Below are 18,383 nucleotides of genomic sequence, written 5' to 3' on the forward strand. Positions count from 1 at the left end.
TGATACCTGATACAACCCCCTGATACAACCCCCTGATACCTGATACAACCCCCTGATACCTGATACAACCCCCTGATACCTGATACAACCCCCTGATACCTGATACAACCCCCTGATACCTGATACACCCCCCTGAGTTGATACCTGATTCAACCCCTAATTCAACCCCCTGATACAACCTCCCCCTTAAGGTGGGACGTGAGCTTGAGGTTAGGGTTAAGGTTAAGGTAAGGGGGGTCAGCCTATTGCCGGTGGCTCAGTGGAGATGTTCCAGTACAATCTAATGGCACCAGATTACCTACATTAAAATATACAAACCTTCAATGTGCATCTGAAAGAGATTACTCAATTATCTGTTTCACTTGTTAATTATTGTAAAATATTTTCTTTGAATGAAGCGGTTGTCATACAGATTAGGCCCTGCGTGCGTGTGTGTGTGTGTGTGTGTGTGTGTGTGTGTGTGTGTGTGTGTGTGTGTGTGTGTGTGTGTGTGTGTGTGTGTGTGTGTGTGTGTGTGTGTGTGTGTGTGTGTGTGTGTGTGTGTGTGTGTGTGTGTGTGTGTGTGTGGAAAAAGAGAGAGGGAGAGAAGAGAGAGAGAGAGAGAGAGAGAGAGAGAGAGAGAGAGAGAGAGAGAGAGAGAGAGAGAGAGAGAGAGAGAGAGAGAGAGAGAGAGAGAGAGAGAGAGAGAGAGAGAGAGAGAGAGAGAGAGAGATTGCTGAGACTACAGCAATAGATGATCTTCTTTGAGCTCCTCTGCAGCTGGTGTGGCCTCTTCAACCAGCCCCATCTCTCCTAGTAGCAGTAAACAAGAAAAGGTCAGACTAGCCTTTCCTCTCCATGTATATCTACATCAGGGGTAGGCAACCCATGCATAGGCACGCGAGGGCATTTGCATAGGCACAGGGGGCAGCAGTAAAAAAAATAAAAATAAAAAATAAAAATCTTTTTTTTTTTGCTTTGAAATATTATAGTGAAATATTTTGCACTGTTGTCGCATTTATCTTGTTGAAATCCTCCCACAGGTTCTTTTTACTACCACATATTTAATTGAGACCCTTTATTTGTTTATTATTTCAATTTAGCTGGAAATACATTGCTACATCATTCAGTAACATTTGCAGAGCCTTATAACAAACATTATTACGGTCACCGTTGTGACCAGTGGGATTAATCAACACATTTTATTATTTATTTTTCTATTTCATTGAACATTGCACATGTTAAAAGCCATTTTTTTTACTCAAAATGTGAGTATTACCAAGTCAACTTGTGTTCTTAAAACAATGACAATAAACATAGTTTTATTAGGTTGAAATAATGTGGTTGTGTATACTTATTAGTAATGAATAAGCAAATGTGAGTGAAATGGTTGCACTGTATGCAGCTGTTTGTCTGAATTGCATCCCCCCCCCTAACTCAGATTTAGGGTTGATACAACCATCATAATAATATTGTTAATAATAACAATAACAATAATGATGTAATAATGTAAAAATGTTCATTAAAAAGACCTGATTATGAGAAAAAAAATTACGATGCATGGAATATTGTTGAGGCACACTAGTTACAACTATATTTCAAACAGGCACTCCATGTCAAAAAGGTTGCTGACCCCTGATCTACATAAACATAATCCCCATTTATTTAGCAAGCGGCACTGTCAACGACTGTAAAATAGTCTGAATTAATAACTTTGTAACGCTATCAGCTAACAGGCATAAAAAGAGACTGGTTTGATTGATTGATTGAAATTTGTATGAACAGATTTCAGAATGGGTACAGTAGGGTACAGTACAGCTCAATACATACAATTGTTAAGGGGATGCAGACCAGAGAAAGACTTTCGTCTTGTTTACATCAGGGTCCCCCATTTTCAATTCATCATAACATATATGACACACACGACATCAGGGGCGGACCTAGCACATTTGGCGCCCTAGGCGAGATTCACCACTGCGCCGCCCCCCCCCCCCCCCCCCCCCCCCCAAAAGAAAAAGATTTTTTTTATTTTTTTTTGCTCTGCGCAGTTTTGGCGCACCCCTCTATATCGGCAACCATTATTTTTACATAAAAGAAATTCTAACATAAGGGAAAATGAGCCACAAATCTAAAACGGTCGGTCGGTCTGAGCCCCCCCCCCCCCCAAAATCAAAACATCGCAGCGCTACCAACCGGTTAACCCTTTTCACTGCGACAATACACAGAAGGTTAACCCTTTCACGACTGTCGGTTGTGTGATAGGAAAGGGTTAACCCTCCGTCGTGTGGCAGTGAAAGGGTTAACAGTTATACAGTAAAGTACTGCACCTATAATTTTTACAAGCAAGAACAAGAGCTAAGAATAAATGTAAAATGCACACAAAAGAATTAAAACAAATAAACAACTTAGCTAACATACAATAATAATAATAATAATAATAATAATAATAATAATAATAATAATAATAATAATAATAATAATAATAATAATAATAATAATAATAATAATAACAACAAACAATAAATAAATAAAATTTCAAAATATGTTACACATATATAATCAAAATATAATATGCTAAATATACAAACAAATAAATAAAAATTACAAATTCACTTTGTCTAAAGAACTATTTACATTCCACTCCCTATCATCACACTTCAAGGTTAGCCTGTAGCTCCTACTGGTTTCCATTTACAGTGCAATCCTTCTGGCCTTCCTCGCTGCAAAGTCATCAATCACATCAAATTGTCCAACTCCTGAGCCAGCTCCTTCCCATCCAAATCAGATTGCCCTCCATTGCAGACCAGGCTGCAGAAACAAATTAGTGGGGGGGCATAAAATGTTCTCGGGGGGGCACAATGGTTTTTCAACATAAGTTCCCTTTTATATGTTTCAGCTGGGACAACGGCGCTGTGGCTTGCTTGGCGCTGCCCACGGTGCTGAACTAAACAGCAGAGAGGCAATTGAAAAATCTAATTTCTCTCTATCTTAAGAACATTCACTTATACAAAAACAGACTGAACGGATATATATAACAGACCTGCTGGGGCAGCGGACTGAGAGCAGGGTACACAAACAGGCTGGATAAGATGGTCAGGAAGGCCAGTACCGTGGTTGGGGTGGAGCTGGACTCTAGCGAGGGTGGCGGAGAGGAGGAACCTTGCTAAGCTCCAGGCCATCAGGGAAAACCCCTCCCACCCACTATACACAGACTTGGCTGACAGGAGGAGCATGTTATAGGCTCACACTACCTAAATGCAGCACTGAACGGCACAGGAAGTCCTTCATTCTGACAGCCATCAGACTATACAATGCATCACTGTGCCTCACTGCATCACTGAGCACAGAGCGGCAGTTACCATCTTCTTGGACTCTTACTTTTTAAACAGCACTGTGCAATATTACACCTACTGTAGACTTCAGTATATTTTTACTGTATTTATTTACTGTATCTTTTATTCTATTTTTATTCTATTTCATTTTATTCTATTCTTAGGCCATTTGTTTTGTTATTCTTATTCGTGACTTGTTCTGTCTAAATGTTTAATGTTGAGTGATTTGCAGTGTAAAATTTCCCTCAGGATAATACATTTCTATTCTATTCTATTCTATATCTTTGAAAAGTCTCCATTTATCCAACACTTCTGAATTCACTGACAAACTGAACTGAACTGACAAAAATAAGGTGCATAAAAAAGCAAACAAAATTCCTCCACAGGCTACTCACCATCATTAGTAGAGCGGCAAGCGGCGTTTGGGGACAGAGTGAAATCTTATTAAAACACTGCCCCTCCACTCATTCCTGAACTTTTTTGTTAAATCCTTCTCAAATGCCAACTGAATTAAATTGGCCTTGGTCGATGAAGCATACTAAGGCGATGTTCTGTAAAGACGTTCTTGAGGGTAGAAAACGAATTCTCACAGAGTGCCGTGCTAGCTTCAGTAGTGTTGTTGTTGACATCAGTGCCCACTAGGGCTGTCCCCGACTAAGGATTTGGAGTCGACTTTGATTTAAAAAAAAAAAAAAAAAAAATTACCAGGGTGGGCACAGCTGACTCAGTGGGCGGGCCCGGCCCCCTAATGCCCGCCCATGGCGCCGGGTCTGCCCTCCATGGTTTAAGGTGTGTACAAGTGCCTCTGCTTGCTTCATCAGCTCTTGGTGTGGCAGGTCTTGGAAGTTGTACAAAATTGCATACCTTTCACCTTGGCACGTTTCTCGTCTTCTTCTTTTCTTCTCTTTTTAAACTGGATGGCCGGATGGCTTTTGCCTCTTCATAGTTCTCTAACGTTAGTCTTTCTTTCCTCAACGCTCAATTCTATAAACACTTGACCGATACCCATCAATGCACAGCGCTCTAGCATGTTCTGACTGTGAACACCTAAAGCTGAGGCTCAGACCGACCGACCGTTTGAGATTTTTGGCAAATTTTCCCTTATGTTAGAATTTTTTTAATGTAAAAATAATGGTTGCGGATATAGAGGGGGGCGTCAAAACTGCACAGAGAAAAAAAAATTAAAAATATATTTTTTTTTTGCGCCCCCCTTTGGGTGGCGCTCTAGGCGACCGCCTATATCGCCTGTAGGAAGGTCCGCCCCTGCACGACATACAGATAGACAGTACTGCTACATCTATACATTTATTATGACATACCAGATTTGCAAATACAGTACTGTTTGTGATACAAAAAGTGTCCATAAAAGAGTGTATATACATTTTACGTAGAAACTGTACATTGGAGGAGGTTGGTAGCAATGTTAGCCTGTTAGCTCTCTAGCAACACTAGCGTGTTTGCTGTCAACAGACTGTCAAATTGTCAGAATGAATAACTTTGTAATAGAAAAAAATTTGCATAGAGAAAAATTGGTAACATGTATCTAGATACCTGTGTAGAGCTATAGTCTATATGTATGTATCTAGATACCTGTGTAGAGCTATAGTCTATATGTATGTATCTAGATGCTTGTGTAGAGCTATAAACTATATATCTATGTATCTAGATACCTGTGTAGAGCTATAGTCTATATGTATGTATCTAGATGCTTGTGTAGAGCTATAAACTATATATCTATGTATCTAGATGCCTGTGTAGAGCTATAGATAATATATGTATGTATCTAGATATCCGTGTAGAGCTATATAGACTATAGATTTAATCACCTTGGTTCAGCATTATGTTGCCCTCCAGCCAGGCATCTCCAGAGCCGGCGCCCGGTTCGGTCACAAAGGCTTGGTCTGCCAGGAATGGTGGTTCCACCCCAGAACCTTCCTCAGAAACACCTGAACCTTCTTCAGTAAACACAATGGGAGGAAACTCCTCCTCTTCTCTCTCTGGCTCCTCCTCCTGCAGCACAGGCTCCGCCTCCCTGGGATCACAGGAAGAAGTGAGTAATTAATCCACCTCCCTCAACAATTCTTTTGAGCAAGGCACTGATCTCCCAATGTCTTCAGTGTTTGTGCACAGGAGCCAGCGGTGTCAGAAGAACCAGTCCAGTGCCCCCCCCCCCCCCCCCCCACCCTGAGAATCAGTCCAGAGTTCCATCTTGGCAGGGGGAATCCAAACATGATACAGAACAATGGAGCCAGTGGGCCCAGCCCACTTCCTATCAACACTTCCCGCTGGCTTCCTGCTCATGGTCGGCCACAAGGGAGGGAGGGGGGAGAGGGGAGGAGGAGGGAAGGAGGAGGGAAGGAGGGAGCGAGGATGGCGGAGGAAAGGGGGAGGGGAAGGGAGGTGGTTCTGATGAGAGTGACACTTCAACTGGACTTTCAATATTATCTGTTAACGAGGGTCGGGGAGATGTGGGCTCATAGGGGATTTCTGTAGAGTTGTGGGCTTATAGAGGCTCTCTCTGTAGAGCCATGGACTTATAGAGGCTCTCTCTGTAGAGCCATGGACTTATAGAGGCTCTCTCTGTAGAGTTGTGGGCTTATAGAGGCTCTCTCTGTAAAGGTGTGGGCTTATATTGGCTTTCTGTAAAGGTGTGGGCTTAATAGAGGCTCTCTCTGTAGAGTTGTGGGCTTATAGAAGCTCTCTCTGTAGAGTTGTGGGCTTATATTGGCTTTCTGTAAAGGTGTGGGCTTAATAGAGGCTCTCTCTGTAGAGTTGTGGGCTTATATAGGTGCTCTGTAGATTTGTGGGCTTATAGAGGTGATGTCTGTAATGTTGTGGGTGTATAGGTGTTCTCTGTAGAATTGTGGGTTTATAGAAGCCAGTGATGTACCTGAACGTGTTCAATGAACGATCATCGTTCATGAACGCGTTCGTATTTTGGGCAAACGTGAACTGAACGTACTGTATATCCGCTAAATGAACGTAATTGAGAACGCGTTCATTCTCAGCGCTGTATAACGGCGTTCAAAAGTGCGTTCATTCTCAGCACTCTATTATAACGGCGTTCAAAGGTGTGCCCGATTTCATATGCCTTTCAGCCGAAAACCCAGTTAAAACACACAGTAAACAGGCTTCAAAATAATGCTCAGAGTCAGACTCTACCTCTACGACGTCGGCGTATGAGCATTTAAAAGAGTTTAACGTTAAAGTCAGTACTGACTCAGATGGAAAGAATCTAACGTTTGTCTGTAAATTTTGTCCACCCAGTTTGAAGAAGAAAGTCCGTACATCGACGACGTCGACAGCAAACCTTAAACGGCACATTGAGAATAAGCAAACATCCTGTTTTTGTTTTCATAATAAAGACAATTCAAGCAAAGTTTTTCCTCATGTTTTTGAACATATACTGTAGAGATGAAAGCTGCAGCTGCTACTATTGTGGACTGAATGGGCGGCAGCAAAGCGTTATGGAAATGCCAGTATTCCGATTGCTGTCTGTGGTTCAATCATTTTTACAAATAATAGCTTGCAGCAACGTATTGAAAAAAGAACTAACTAAATGGACCGTTCAATATCTCCTTTATGTTCGAAATGTCAAACAGATCTGGGTACCTACTATCACTACTTTTGGGAATGTAAGTGTTTATCCAGGTTCTGGGGCCAAGTGGCACGTGAGTTAAGCGACATTTTCAAGGTGAAAATAAAGAAGGATCCGGGAGCTTTCTTAGTGGGACTCCCATCAAAGGAAATTCATTTTACACCCTTACAATTCAAACTTGATAAACTTCTACTTTCAGCCCGGAAATGCATTCTGATAAACTGGATTAAGGATAAGCCTCCATCTCTATACAAATGTGGTATAGAGAGATCTTCGGTGTGCTACCCCATGAAAGACTCTGTGCAATGCATAGAGGCAACAACGCTTCCTTTCAGGAGGTGTGGGCCCCACTATTAGACTATTTTCCTGCTGAAATTTCTCGGATCCTTCTAAAGGCCCAATGCCCCATTGTATGGACAGACCTAGGATAGAAAAAAATAAATATATGTATGTCTACATGTGAATGGGCTCGAGGCAAGTGCAATACTGTACAGTGCCTGTCTTGGTTTGCTTTCCTTTTTGTTTTGTTTTTGCTTGCTTATGGTGTGGATGATGGCATAGATGAACTGGAGGAACCCCCCCCCCCCCCCCCCTTGTCCCAATGTGTGTTTTTGTAATGTAAGTAACTGTACGTGAAAAATCTTTGAAAAAAACAATACATTTAATTTTTTTTTAAAGAACTATAGCCTAAACTATAAATTAGTTCATTTTTGAAACCATGAACTTTAGTTAAAAAATTTGAATTATGAACTATGAACTGAACTAGTTCATTTAAAAAATTGTGAACTGTGAACTGAACTAGTTCATGTAGAAAGTGAACTTTCCCAACACTGATAGAAGCTCTCTATGTAGAGCTCTGGGCTTACAGAGGCTCTCTATAGAGTTGTGGGCTTTATAGAGGCTATTTCTGTAGAATTGTAGAAGCTCTTGTTGTAGAATTGTGGGCTTATATGGGCTCTCTCTGTATAATTGTGGGCTCATATGGGCTTTCTCTGTAGAGTTGTTGGCTTATGGACTCTCTCTGTAGAGTTGTGGAGTTTGTCAGATTGTTTTATGTGGTTTATTATTGGTCAGATTATTTCTATGAGATTTATACATATATACTTGTATTGTGTGTATATTTGATGGGTAAGTACAGTACATACATATATTGTGCGGTAGAGGCAGGCAGTCTTGATGGCAGATCTGGGTTCAGTTCTATGGCTGGACTCCTGTGGGTCACACAGTTAGACTGGTCTCCATTAGGAGTACAACGGACAAACATATACCTGGCTTTGGTAGGAGCACCTAAAAGGAAAGAGAGAGAGAGAGAGAGAGGGAGAGAGAGAGAGATAGAGAGGGAGAGAGAGAGAGAGAGAGAGAGATAGAGAGAGAGAGAGAGAGAGAGAGAGAGAGAGAGAGAGAGAGAGAGAGAGAGAGAGAGAGAGAGAGAGAGAGAGAGAGAGAGAGAGAGTCAGTCAGTCAGTCCATGTTCGACATCCAAACAACATTGTGCAGCAATTTCTATTGGTCTTGTAAAAGCATTTGATACAGTTATCAGAGACAGATTTGGTAACATTGGTGTTAACCACCATTCCTTAGCCTGGTTCTCCAACTATCTAGAAGCCAGTGTGTTAAATCAGAACACCACTTGTCGCAGCCCTTATCTGTCACTAAAGGTGTACCCCAAGGCTCCATTCTTGCCCCCACATTGTTCTCTCTATACATAAAATAACATTGTTAGTATAGTAGACATTTCAAGCATTCAAGATGACAGTTTTCTCTTCAAGACAGCTTCAATAGTATACACATACAGGCTGCCTTCTCTAGTCTTTTTTTTTTCTACTTTTTTCTCCCATTTTCTATTTTTCTCCCATCCCAATTTTCGTATCGTCCAATTCTACCCTCCCCTGTCTCGAACGCTGTTAGACCATGCCTCCCACAAGCCGGCTGTAATGTGGACGAAGCCTTACATCACGTGTCCCCTCCGGTACTCGAGGAAGCAGCACAGCGCGATCTCTCAGCGGCGGGGGTCTGCGTGGGAGGGACACGCCGCCCCCGTCGCTTCCTGATTCTGCTGCGCAGGCGCACCAACCGACCTGTAGGAGTCGCTGTCCACAACGTCTGATCCCCACCTATCAGCTTTCCCACCCCTAACACTGCCAATTGTGTTAGTATGAACGACCAGCCAAGCTGATAGCAATGCGGAGAGCTGGGCTCGAACCCAGCATCTCCTGCATTGGTGGCGAGCGCCTTGCCCACTACACCACCTAGCCGCCCCCTGCCTTCTCTAGTCTTAACCTCATTTTGAACACATCTAAAACTAAAGTTATGTGGTTTGGAAAATTATCTGTTGTCCCTCCTGGAAACATCACAACTAATCGCTCAGTTCTGGATATAGTCACCTCTTATAAATACCTTGGTATCTGGTTAGATAATACACTTTATTTTCTCAGGATGTGTTAGATGTTCAATAAAAATTATTACAGTGTAGGGCAGTTGTAGACAGTGAAAGCAGTAGGTAGGTACAGTATAAATTGAGTATAGGCAACAGAGTTCAGAGTTGTACAGTATGGGTAACAGAGCCTAGACTAAAGTGTAGGCAATGGAGTCAGAGTTCAGAGTTTATATGGTATGGGAGGGGGGGGGGGGGGGGCTGTCAACGTGGCACAGAGTTCAGGGAGACAACAGCTGAGGGAAAGAAGCTGTTCCTGAGTCTGCTTGACTTGGAGCGGAGGTTCCTGTAGCGCCTCCTGGAGGGCAACCAGTCCATGATTGGGATGAGAGGTGTCCTTGACAATGCTGCGTGCCTTCCTCAGACACCATTTGTGAGGGAGTGATGAACCAGTGATGCATTGGGCAGTTTTCACCACCCTCTACAGTACTTTTGACTCATTGTTGTTTTTGATGAGGCCCACCACTACCACCAATTGTTGTGTCGTCTGCAAACTTCGTAGTGTTGCTGCCATGTATAGGAGTGCAGTCGTGGGTGAAGATACTCTACATACTCTACATCGACAGTACATACTCTACATCTAGTACTCCTCTACATCTAGGACTATATGCTTTGTAAAATAAGACCGAAATAAAATCATTCATTCATCTCTACATACTCTACATAGTTTGATTATTCAGTTGTGAAAATAAAACACTTCTCCCAAGTGATTTACATGAGTGGAGGGTAGGCTACAGACAGTTGCTAGTTTGAATCCCATATGAGAGCCATTGTAACAGAGTTGAGTAAGTCAGTTACATCAGTTACAACATCTGTTTTACATCAATAATGAACCTTCTCTCCTGGCCTGGTGGGTAGAGAAACTGTTATGTAACCAGAAGGTCATGGGTTTGCAACAACCCTTGCAACAGCCAATATGACCATGAGCAAGGCACTGAACCCCCCTACCTGTTCCAGGATCACCACACATGTCTGACACTGCGCTCTGAGGACTCTGGTGAAATGTTTACATGTATGTGTGTCTCAGAGATATTAATGTCTACATGTATGTGTGTCTCAGAGAGAGATATTAATGTCTACATGTATGTGTGTCTCAGAGAGAGATATTAATGTCTACATGTATGTGTGTCTCAGAGAGATATTAATGTCTACATGTATGTGTGTCTCAGAGAGAGATATTAATGTCTACATGTATGTGTGTCTCAGAGAGATATTAATGTCTACATGTACGTGTGTCTCAGAGAGATATTAATGTCTACATGTATGTGTGTCTCAGAGAGAGATATTAATGTCTACATGTACGTGTGTCTCAGAGAGATATTAATGTCTACATGTATGTGTGTCTCAGAGAGATATTAATGTCTACATGTATGTGTGTCTCAGAGAGATATTAATGTCTACATGTATGTGTGTCTCAGAGAGAGATATTAATGTCTACATGTATGTGTGTCTCAGAGAGATATTAATGTCTACATGTATGTGTGTCTCAGAGAGAGATATTAATGTCTACATGTATGTGTGTCTCAGAGAGAGATATTAATGTCTACATGTATGTGTGTCTCAGAGAGATATTAATGTCTACATGTATGTGTGTCTCAGAGAGAGATATAATGTCTACATGTATGTGTGTCTCAGAGAGATATTAATGTCTACATGTATGTGTGTCTCAGAGAGAGATATTAATGTCTACATGTACGTGTGTCTCAGAGAGATATTAATGTCTACATGTATGTGTGTCTCAGAGAGAGATATTAATGTCTACATGTATGTGTGTCTCAGAGATATTAATGTCTACATGTATGTGTGTCTCAGAGAGAGATATTAATGTTTACATGTATGTGTGTCTCAGAGAGATATTAATGTCTACATGTATGTGTGTCTCAGAGAGAGATATTAATGTCTACATGTATGTGTGTCTCAGAGAGAGATATTAATGTCTACATGTACGTGTGTCTCAGAGAGATATTAATGTCTACATGTATGTGTGTCTCAGAGAGAGATATTAATGTCTACATGTATGTGTGTCTCAGAGAGATATTAATGTCTACATGTATGTGTGTCTCAGAGAGATATTAATGTCTACATGTATGTGTGTCTCAGAGATATTAATGTCTACATGTATGTGTGTCTCAGAGAGATATTAATGTCTACATGTATGTGTGTCTCAGAGAGATATTAATGTTTACATGTATGTGTGTCTCAGAGAGAGATATTAATGTCTACATGTATGTGTGTCTCAGAGAGATATTAATGTCTACATGTACGTGTGTCTCAGAGAAAGATATTAATGTCTACATGTATGTGTGTCTCAGAGAGAGATATTAATATCTACATGTATGTGTGTCTCAGAGAGAGATATTAATGTCTACATGTATGTGTGTCTCAGAGAGATATTAATGGCTGCATGTATGTGTGTCTCAGAGAGAGATATTAATGTCTACATGTATGTGTGTCTCAGAGAGAGATATTAATGTCTACATGTATGTGTGTCTCAGAGAGAGATATTAATGTCTACATGTATGTGTGTCTCAGAGATATTAATGTCTACATGTATGTGTGTCTCAGAGAGAGATATTAATGTCTACATGTATGTGTGTCTCAGAGAGAGATATTAATGTCTACATGTATGTGTGTCTCAGAGAGATATTAATGTCTACATGTATGTGTGTCTCAGAGAGATATTAATGTCTGCATGTATGTGTGTCTCAGAGAGAGCTAGAAGAGATGCAATATTGAGGAAGCTCCTCTGAAAGCATATTGCAAGCTACCAATTACTTCACACTGGAAGAAGTTGAAATATCGTTTGGTTTACTAAAGTTTCTTCAAAAAAGTATTCTAAACTATATACTTTGTAAAAAGAAGAAAAGAAACATATGTAATGTTATACTAATGTAATTATATATAATAATATACCACTCAATTGTGTTCATTCCAGAGTGCACAATTCTCATTTTAAAGTGAAGCAACACCCAATACCACAATCTAGGTTCTTCAAAGGAAAAAAAGACACAGAAATGTACTGTAGCTTTCTGTTGTATGTGCCTTGCACAATCTTAGCAGTTAAAACGTACACCTTTTAGACCATTTACAAACTTGATCATGGTCTGAACTATGGCTCTGGTTAGTTGTCAGAGCAGAATTAGACACATGAACCGTCTCTCAAAGTTCTTGTTCCTTCCAATAGTTAACTACACCGCAAAATTAGGGTTGGGTACCTTTCACATTTGAACCGATACCGGTACCCAACGGTACCTTTTTTCTGTACTTTAGTCTCTAAAAATGTAATCTACCTACCTCAGTTGTGAAAAAAAAAATCCAAACTTCAAATAACCACACTTTCGACCGTTTTCGGCTTGTCATTTCCCCAACTGCTTTGTTGTTGAATCAAGTCAAATCCTAGGTAAGCGTATATTGTGCGTGTGAACGTTGATGTGAAAAAAAAAGCAAAAATATATATATATATTACAAAAAAATTAAAAGTTAAGGTAGGTACCTTTAAAAGTACTTAATTCGGTACCCATCCCTACGCAAAATAGCAACAAAAAAAGTTATTAACAATTACAATCATAGGGCGGCTAGGTGGTGTAGTGGGCAAGGCGCACGCCACCAATGCTGGAGACGCTGGGTTCGAGCCCAGCTCTCGGCGTTGCTACCAGCTTGGCTGGTCGCTCATACTAACACAATTGGCAGTGTTAGGGGTGGGAAAGCTGGTGGGTGGGTCCTGGTCGTTGTAAACAGCGACTCCTACAGTTCGGTCGGGGTGCCTGCTCAGCAAGGGAAGGATCTGGAGGGAGGTAGTGTGACCTTCCACACATGTTACACTCTCCCGGTGAGAGTCTGCGCTGCCAGGCTGGCTGCCGGCTGGCTGCACATGTGTCGGAGGAAAGCATGTGACAGTCTCCGGCCTCCCGGACCAACAGTAGGGGGGGGGGGGTGCGCAACGACCAGGAAGGGGGTTGGGAATTGGCATAACGACTAACAGTGGGATGGGAGAAAAATCGGAAAAAAGGAGGGGGAAAAAGATAATAAAAAGAAAAATAATAATAAAAACAATTACAATCATTTGAATGTAGCTGAACTACTAACAGGTTACTGCAAAATGTAGCTGAATGAACTACTAGTTTAAGGCGAGACACTGCAGGTGAATAGTCAAATATACTTTTTTTGTTGATTTTGAGATTTTGTTATATTTTGCTTCCTAAACATGTCTTCTATGAAACTAGTGACAATAAAACGTCAATAACACACATTTAGTTGTTTATTTTACATCATTTTGCCTTATTGCATCCATAAATGTGCACATATTTAATGGGGAAGTGCCTCATTTGCATATATAAACATAAATTTCAGAAAACTTGCAATATATTTGTTCTTAGTTTATATGTACATAACAAATTGGGAAAGTTTCATAGTGATATCTATTCAAATATTTTTTGCTTATTATGGGGTACTACACTGTACTACACTGTTTGTAGCGTGTGTGTAGTTCTGTTCAGTTCAATAACATCATTATTATTATTATTCAGTTATCAGGCATGTGTTTAGGTTGTCTATTACTAATGGTTTGATTAGGTATTGTGTTTGTAAATATCGGTTTAAAAAAAAAGTATGGCATTTTACAATACAGAACTTTGAAGGCGTTTTCCCAAAAATGAGTTTTAAGAGTTTTTCCTCATACTCTGAGCCAGACATCTCCACTTCAGTAGCACTCACATACACCAAACCTTCCAGTTCTATTCATATCTATGTTCTGAAGGTATTTACAGAAGGGTTTGTTGATATCGCATTCATACCCTGATTTATATCACATTTTATTCCTAAAAACATGGCGAAATATGGAATTTTACCATAAAAATGGACTGAATGGAGTATTTTCTGATTTATGGAGTGATAAAAAGAGATATCCAAAATCCCCTCTGTAATAACCTTTGGCTCTAATATGTCAACAAAATGAAACTATAATTTTGAAAATGGCTTTATCCAATGTTCAGATTTCTGTCCTGGAATTATATGCAAATTAGTGCATATTTAAGTAGATCATGCCTAATTTGCATATTTAAACATACAATTTCAGAAAACTTGTAATACAAAAAAGTCTCGTCTTAATATAAGTAATCAACTGGGGAAGTTTCATTGTGATATCTATTAGTTAATTTTTTTACCCTATTCACCTGCAGTGTCTCCCCTTAATTACATGTTGTGAAGCTGTGAAGTTGTGAACAATATAACCAATCTTGACAGTCTTCGATCCTGCCTAGACTACATCAAATGCTGGATGGCACACAATTTCCTACAGCTCAATCAGTCAAAGTGTGAAATCCTCCTTTTCGGCCCCCAAACCAAACCAGTGTCATTGCCAGCAGCGTGGGTAACCTGTCTCCCCTAGTCAAGCCCTTCGTAAAAAACCTGGGCGTGCTCTTTGACCTCGAGTTTTCTTTCAATAGGCAGGTAAACTCTGTGGCGAAGGGGTGTTTTTTCCAGCTCCGGTCCATACCAGGCCCAGAATCAAGGCCATTCTCTCCCCCTCAGACCTGGAAAGAGTAATTGACGCCTTCATATCTTCACGCTTAGACTACTGTAACTCCCTGTACCTGGGGCTGGGGCTTAATAAATCCACCATAGCCCGTCTACAACTGCCCCAAAACGCTGCCGCTAGACTGCTCACAGGTACCCGGAAGAGAGCTCACATCACCCCTGTACTTGCCTCCCTCCACTGGCTCCCGGTGCGCTACAGAATAGATTTCAAGGTCCTCCTATTGGTCTACAAAGCCCTTAATGGTAAAGCCCCTGCTTACTTAGCAGACCTCCTCACCCCCTATCCTATACCAACGTCAGGGCCCTCAGATGGGCTGACAAGGGTCTCTTAACCACCCGTAGGTCCAATTTCAAGTCTAGGGGGGGGGGGGGGGGGGGGCATGATTTTGCTGTCGCAGCCCCTGCCCTCTGGAACAGCATCCCCATGTCCATAAAATCTGCCCCCTCCATCGAGTCTTTTAAATCGAAACTCAAAACCCACCTACACCGCCTGGCCTTCCCTGACTCACTCTGACTCTCGCCTCGCGTGTTGACGTGTTGTTTTGTTTCCATGCCGTTGGTTGTTTTTATTTTCTGTTTATTCTATACTTTAGCACTTTTCTTTGTTCTTAGCTATGTGAAGCACTTTGGTTGACAAGTGCCATGTCTAAATGTGCTATATAAATAAATGTGATTGATTGAAGCTACTCCCCGACACTGAACAGATGTTTCCCTCAGTGTGACAGGACCAGACTGGGTAACCAATATCATAGGCTCCCTGCATATCAATAGCGTGCCTCAGAGAGAAATATCATGTACTCCAAGAGACCATTCCTCTCAATATTGACGCTGGATCTGTAGGACCAACACCCCTGATCTCATTCCTGCGGGTCAGCAGCCAAATGGCCAAGAGCCTGACTAGACTGGGGGGAAATAAATACTCGCCATCTTTTGTGTGTGTGTGTGTGTGTGTGTGTGTGTGTGTGTGCGTGTGTGTGTGTGTGTGTGTAGGTGTGTGTGTGTGTGTGCATTTTGTTGAGAAGCAATGAAGCAATTTCACACCTAAAATACACCATCATTGGAGTTATTTAGCCGTTGCAGGTATCCCTCAACTTCTCTCTCTCTCTCTCTCCCTCCCTCCCTCCCTCCCTCCCTCCCTCCCTCTCTCCCTCTCTCCCTCTCTCCCTCTCTCTCTCTCTCTCTCTCTCTCTCTCTCTCTCTCTCTCTCTCTCTCTCTCTCTCTCTCTCTCTCCCTCTCCCTCTCCCTCTCTCTCTCTCTCTCTCTCTCTCTCTCTCTCTCTCTCTCTCTCTCTCTCTCTCTCTCTCTCACACCTACACCCACAGAAACTGCTGACAACATTCCACTCAACAATAGTCATTTAGCAGAAGCTGTCATCATCTAAAGTGGCTTCTATAGTCAAAACACTCATCTCACCTCCAGCCGCCTCGGCATAAACCACTGTCAATAAACTATACAGCCTAACTTTTTTTTCCTTTTCTTTTTTTCTAACCCATTATGCTATCGCCTAATTTATATAGTTCATTAGATAGACATAATCTGGACTGAATATTCTGTTTAAAAGTCGTTTTAAACGTTTTTTTTTATGTTTAGCACGGTGGCTTTTTAGATCACTTTATAACCCTTGTTTTTAAAAAGCGATAGGCCTGCAAATTAGGCTATTGTTTGTTAATATTAATGATCCTTAGCACCTGATTACCTGAAGCCCAAACTCAGGCGGATAGTTCCCGTCTCTCAACCTAAACGTCACACGAAAGTGTGAAACTTATACATTCCGGGCGGCGGGCTGGAAGTGTCACGTGACTCACGGTACAATATGTACCCAGACAAGAAACCACGTCGGGTAATAAAGGCGATATCTATTTCCATGGCAGTTTCCGAGCTTATACGACTATGTGAGAGTAATTTGTGGGTCCCTGAGACGCGCAAAAAGTTTACTTTACTAGAGATTATAATAGCCTACGTGTCGTTTAGTTTTTGTTTACTTATTCGTAAATAATGTTGTTTAACAATGCGTCACAAAGCGGGAAACGTGTGGTTATTAGGCCTATTAATGACTTACCGAGGCCGTTATCTAAGGCGAGGCAGAGCACAGCCAGACACACCAGCTTCGTCTTCAACGACATCATCATCAAAAAGGAAAAAATAAAACGAACAAAAAGTAAATTTCTAAAGTAGAAATCGTGCGGAGCGCTGTTGTGTTGTATTATGTTATCTCTTATCTTGTCTTGTGAGAATATTCTCTCTGAACTGTTTCAGTCGGTCTGCTATAGACAGTAAAAGGCTCAGCCCCTCTGCGTCTCATTGGTTCCTGGTGTCTTGAGTTAGACGTTTCAACCTTCATAGTGGAAAGTTCGGGAGTTCCCAAGAACACCCAATTCATACATATTTGACCAAAGACAGATATCTGATCAGATCTAGTCCCAGGGAGCCCAATCATAATATTTTAATTGTTAGATATGATTTAGTCCAGAATTCCATATACTGTTGGCCCAACTAGTGTTGGGGAGGAGAGGAGAGAGAAGGGGAGATGGGAGGATGCAAGGGGGAGAGGAGATGGGAGGAGAGGAAGGGGAAGAGGAGATGGGAGGAGAGGTAAGGCGAGTAGGAGAGGAAGGGGAAGAGGAGGGAGGCACGGTGGTGTAGTGGTTATGGTTAACACTGTCGCCTCACAGCAAGAAGGTTGATTGATTGATTGATTGCTTGATTGATTGATTGATTGATTGAAAACTTTATTAACAGATTGCAGAATGGGTACAATACAGTACGGCTCAATACACACAATTGTTAAGGGGATGCAGACCAGAGAAAGACTTTCGTCTTGTTTACATCAGGGTCCCCCATTTTCAATTCATCAGGACATATATGACATACATGACATACAGATAGACAGTACTGCTACATCTATACATTTATGACATACCAGATTTGCAAATACAGTACTGTTTGTGATACAGAAGGAGTCAAGAAAAGGGAGTATATACATTTGACGTAGAAACTGTACATTGGTCCATGGTTCGATTCCCACTTGGGGACCAGGTTTCCATGTTGCCAGGTACCCAGGTGGGGTATCTCCCAGGCCCTTCTGTGTGGAGTTTGCATGTTCTCCCCGTGCTCCAGAGCCGGCGCCATGGGCGGGCATTAGGGGGCCGGGCCCGCCCACTGAGTCAGCTGTGCCCACCCTGGTAAAAAAAAATTATAATTTTTTAATTTTTTTGGTCAATCAAATTCGACTATCCAAATCCTTAGTCGGGGACAGCCCTAGTGGGCACTGGTGTCAACAACAACACTAATGAAGCTAGCACGGCACTCTGTGAGAATTCGTTGAAGAACTTCTTTACAGAACATCGCCTTAGTATGCTTCATCGACGCAAGGCCAATTTAATTCAGTTGGCATTTGAGAAGGACTTAACAAAAAAGTTCAGGAATGAGTGGAGGGGCAGTGTTTTAAGAAGATTTCACTCTGTCCCCAAACGCCGCTTGCCGCTCTACTAATGATGGTGAGTA

The 18,383-nt window shown here is 41.6% G+C and overlaps 1 protein-coding gene across 1 annotated transcript; it reads right to left on the bottom strand.

Annotated features, from left to right (window-relative positions):
• Positions 1–640: 640 nt before the first annotated feature.
• On the bottom strand, positions 641–17,152 carry srgn (serglycin). The gene is made up of 4 exons (XM_084325132.1): positions 16,939–17,152; positions 8,055–8,196; positions 5,138–5,343; positions 641–792 (listed from the first exon to the last, which is right to left on the bottom strand). The coding sequence occupies exons 1-4, from the start codon at positions 17,006–17,008 to the stop codon at positions 722–724; spliced, it is 489 nt and encodes a 162-aa protein (XP_084181258.1). The 5' UTR covers positions 17,009–17,152; the 3' UTR covers positions 641–721.
• Between the last annotated feature and the right edge of the window lie 1,231 nt (positions 17,153–18,383).

This window comes from Notolepis coatsorum, assembly GCF_963971535.1.
Source record: "Notolepis coatsorum genome assembly, chromosome: 1".
Classification (NCBI taxonomy): domain Eukaryota; kingdom Metazoa; phylum Chordata; class Actinopteri; order Aulopiformes; family Paralepididae; genus Notolepis; species Notolepis coatsorum.